At 33.8% G+C, this 4016-nt stretch overlaps 1 protein-coding gene across 1 annotated transcript; it reads left to right on the top strand.

The window, feature by feature from the left end:
• The first annotated feature begins 781 nt into the window (after nucleotides 1-781).
• Nucleotides 782-3455, top strand: LOC104101948 (uncharacterized). The gene is made up of 2 exons (XM_009609510.4): nucleotides 782-1212; nucleotides 1992-3455. Exons 1-2 carry the CDS (start codon nucleotides 1117-1119, stop codon nucleotides 3087-3089), a joined length of 1194 nt encoding a protein of 397 aa, XP_009607805.1. The 5' UTR covers nucleotides 782-1116; the 3' UTR covers nucleotides 3090-3455.
• The last annotated feature ends 561 nt before the right edge of the window (nucleotides 3456-4016 follow it).

Consider the following 4016-nt stretch of genomic DNA (forward strand, 5'->3'; position numbering starts at 1 on the left):
CATTTAAAAAATCAACTTAACTAAACACAAACATCGCTCTATTATCATTAAAATTCTCAAATGCAAGCAAAGAATGTCATAAAACTATAGAGTTATGGCCAAACAACAGCAAGTCCTTTTTTTTTTCAATACACGATTGACATAATCTCTTCTAAAATGTAATAATCAATTTACCCTTAAATAACAAAAGTTAAAGTAAATTGAAACTAATAAAATTCCACGTTCTCAAAGAGGGAAAAGAAAAGGAAAGAAGATGGGATCGTGACGCTAGATACTAACAGAAAATCCAATTGCTACATGCCAACCAAAATTTGAAAAATAGTGAAAGCATCATCATATAATATAGGAGTTTGGAAGATACAGCAATTAAAAATTCAATAAACATACTTGTTAATTCCAAAGTTAATTCATCCACCGAACCCTTTGCATTGAGTTAGTCAAATCGACGCGTAAGGAGACCTGGACAATGTTAAAGGGTATCGTACACAGTAAATGACTCAATTACCCATTGATATTTTCAACAATTCAAACTAACATAAGGGTAATCAAAAAAATAATAACAAATTCAGTATAATTACACAAATAGATATGAGAAGAACATTGTAATTATATAGTGAAACTGTTTTCAATAAGTCTTTAGCTAAAAGAAAATAATAAAAGAGCAGTGACAATAAAGAATAACAACAAAATAAACATAAGGGTAATCATGTCCAATAAAAAGAATATGCTGTACTGTGGGAAAACTTTATATAGAGCCAGCAAAAAGTGGGGGCAGAAAACAAAAGAAAACGGCTTTCTTTGTACAATTTATAGTATTCTTTACAACTGCTACCCATTAACCAGTAAGCAAACCCTTCACCACAAACTGCTCTCTGGCAATTTTGTCACCCAACAAATCCTTTCTATTTACTTCATTTTAATATAGTACATATTTTGAAATCACAGCCAATTTTAAGGGGTCTGAAAAATCTAGGTTTGTTTGTCTTGAAAAATCTTTATATATTTTCCACCCACCTAGGTGGAAATATCCAATTGTTTTGATTTTGGGTTGATTTGGTGTTTGATCTGTAAAATCAAGAAGGTTATATAAGCACAAAAATAGACTTAAAGAGAAAGATGTGGGGTATTTCTAAATGTTGTGAGAAAATTTACACGGTTGCAGAAGGGGGATCTGGTTATTGTTCCAAGAAGAAGGATGATTTATGTAATGAGGTGAGATTTCTTCTTTTGACTTATTTGAATTCATACATGTCACTAGCCATTTGATTACACTCTGGTTCTTCTGTTGTTATATTCTTTTTCTTTTTAAACTTTTTTTTATTTCTGAGGTCACATTCTTGGTTTTCCTGGGTGGAGTTTTACTTTGTAATTATATTAAACAGGAAGGCGGAGGTTTATATTCTTGGGACCCTGATGAAAATTAGCATCTTTAATAAATTTTTGTTAAATCTTCTAGCCCGTTGAAACAGAAAGGCTAATTGACGTGTGATCTGATTCTAGTTTTTTATGCCCTGTAGCCTTTTTCTGTTTTCATATTTTTTATATGAACGAACATATTTTTCTATTAATTTCAAAGGAAATAAAGGGTTTGTTGGAAGAGGGTGCTTTCCATTTTATTCATTTCCATGGTTCTTTACTTGTATTTTACTGGAAAGTGGCACAACACCATGTATTATTCCTCTTTTGGCTGAAGCATGTTCGTCGTTGAAGCACATATTTGACGTTATTGATCTTGAAAGTGGAATGACAAAAAGCTCACTGAAAAGGGCTAAAAATCCCTTGCCCCCTTTGAGATTTTATTTTGCTTTCGGATTTGAGGCCTTCTCTTGCTTGTACTTGATATTTGATATTCATACTCAAAAGTGTATATTTGAAGTTCTGTGGCTTTTACCTAATACATAATGTAATGTAGATACATATTGTGTATACGCTTTCTGAGTATAAAATGCTGTTGTTATTTTATACCTAACAAAAGATTCTGTTGAATGCAGGAAACTGGACAAGCCTTGAGCATGTCGAGACTAAAATGTATTTTGCGTGGCTTGGATCTTAAAACATATATCTTTCTCTTTGTGTTGATACCAACTTGTGTCTGGGGTATATACGTACATGGGCAGAAAATCACTTACTTTCTACGGCCTTTATGGGAAAAACCACCAAAGCCATTTAATGAAATGCCTCACTATTATCATGAGAATGTGTCAATGGAGAATCTCTGTAAACTTCATGGATGGGAAATTCGTGAGTATCCGAGGCGTGTCTTTGATGCAGTGTTGTTCAATAATGAGGTTGACATGCTTACTATACGGTGGAAGGAGTTGTACCCTTATATCACAGAATTTGTTTTACTTGAATCGAATTCAACATTCACTGGGTTGCCAAAGCCTTCTTACTTTGCTAATCACAGAGATCAGTTTGAATTCGTTGAGTCAAGATTGACGTATGGACAAATTCCTGGGAGATTTAGAAGAGGAGAGAACCCTTTCGTCGAGGAGGCTTATCAAAGGCTTGCATTGGATTATCTTCTAAAACAAGCAGGTATTCAGGATGATGACTTGTTGATAATGTCAGATGTCGATGAGATACCTAGTAGACATACAATCAATCTCTTGAGGTGGTGTGATGACATACCTTCAGTTCTTCATCTTCGGTTGAAGAATTATCTTTACTCTTTTGAGTTTCTTGTGGATAATGATAGCTGGAGAGCTTCTATCCATCGCTACCAATCGGGTAAGACAAGATATGCTCATTACCGACAGTCAGACGTCATATTGCCAGACTCAGGGTGGCATTGTAGCTTTTGCTTCCGCCACGTAAGTGAGTTTATTTTTAAGATGAAAGCCTACAGCCATTTTGACAGGGTCAAATTTTCGCATTTTCTCAACCCTAAGAGAGTACAAAAGGTTATCTGCAATGGGGATGATTTATTTGATATGCTACCAGAAGAGTATACATTCAGGGAAATCATTGGCAAAATGGGACCTATTCCCCACTCTTATTCAGCTGTTCACCTACCGGCTTATCTTTTGGAAAATGCAGAAAAGTATAAGTTTATGTTGCCGGGTAATTGCTTGAGAGAAAGTGAGTGATCTAGCAGGGTTTATTATATTTACTTTTTGTGAACGTCAAGGGTGCAGTTCTGCATTGCTCCTTGCGAATCAAATGATGATCCTGTGAAACATGCAAGAGTTTCTACAATCACTGTAGAAACTTTTGGAATGTTGGGATGAATGATCAGAATTCAGATTTGGGAAGTCAAGGATTTTTGTATATAGCTTCTTAGAGATGGTTTTCTCTGGATCAAGCATGTCTATTGGACAAATGGGGAGTTTTCTGTTGCAGAACTGCTATTAGTTTGAAACATGTGCATAACTCTGTATCCTGTAGTATATCAATTCCTGATTATGGGAAATTTTGGATCAGTACTAATTTATTCACATTTCTTGTGTTCCTTATTCGTTCTGACCTAGTACTTTCATATCACCTAGCGTTTAGACCAGAAATATGTCCCTTTTGTTAATTGATTTGATTGATTAATTAACTAGCTTTCTAGTATATGCATCAAGTTGGTATTGTGATCTCAAAGGGCGATTATGTGGTGTGTTTACACTTTCATCCTCTTAGATTTACTTTTGTATTGAATTATCTATATATCTATCTATATTTATATTTATATCTATATCTATATTATTATAAAAGTACGGATGTTTCATGCTAACTATTCATATTAATTTTGACAAAAACTTATAAGGGAAGAACACAACTGCGAATAGACATGTCGAATTATGAATGGAATAACAAAAAGTAAATACTAAAACTAAATATTCTAATCTTTCATCTAGCTAGACGGGGAACAAATGCGTTAGAATTGAAGTAGTTAGCTCAGTTGTACATAGTCAAATATTTTCAAAGTATTAAAATTAAAATATTTACTCTCTCCGTTTTAATTTAGATGAGTTAGTTTGACTAGGCGCGGAGTTTAAGAAAAAAAAAGACTTTTGAAACTTGTGGTCTTA

Source organism: Nicotiana tomentosiformis, chromosome 4 (genome assembly GCF_000390325.3).
Source record: "Nicotiana tomentosiformis chromosome 4, ASM39032v3, whole genome shotgun sequence".
Taxonomy (NCBI): domain Eukaryota; kingdom Viridiplantae; phylum Streptophyta; class Magnoliopsida; order Solanales; family Solanaceae; genus Nicotiana; species Nicotiana tomentosiformis.

Bases quoted from the DNA above. Each gene is read 5' to 3' on its own strand.
- LOC104101948 (XM_009609510.4), top strand. From the start codon at position 1,117: ATGTGGGGTATTTCTAAATGTTGTGAGAAAATTTACACGGTTGCAGAA. The intron at 1,213-1,991 runs GTGAGATTTCTT...TGTTGAATGCAG, and splicing joins AGGATGATTTATGTAATGAG to GAAACTGGACAAGCCTTGAG.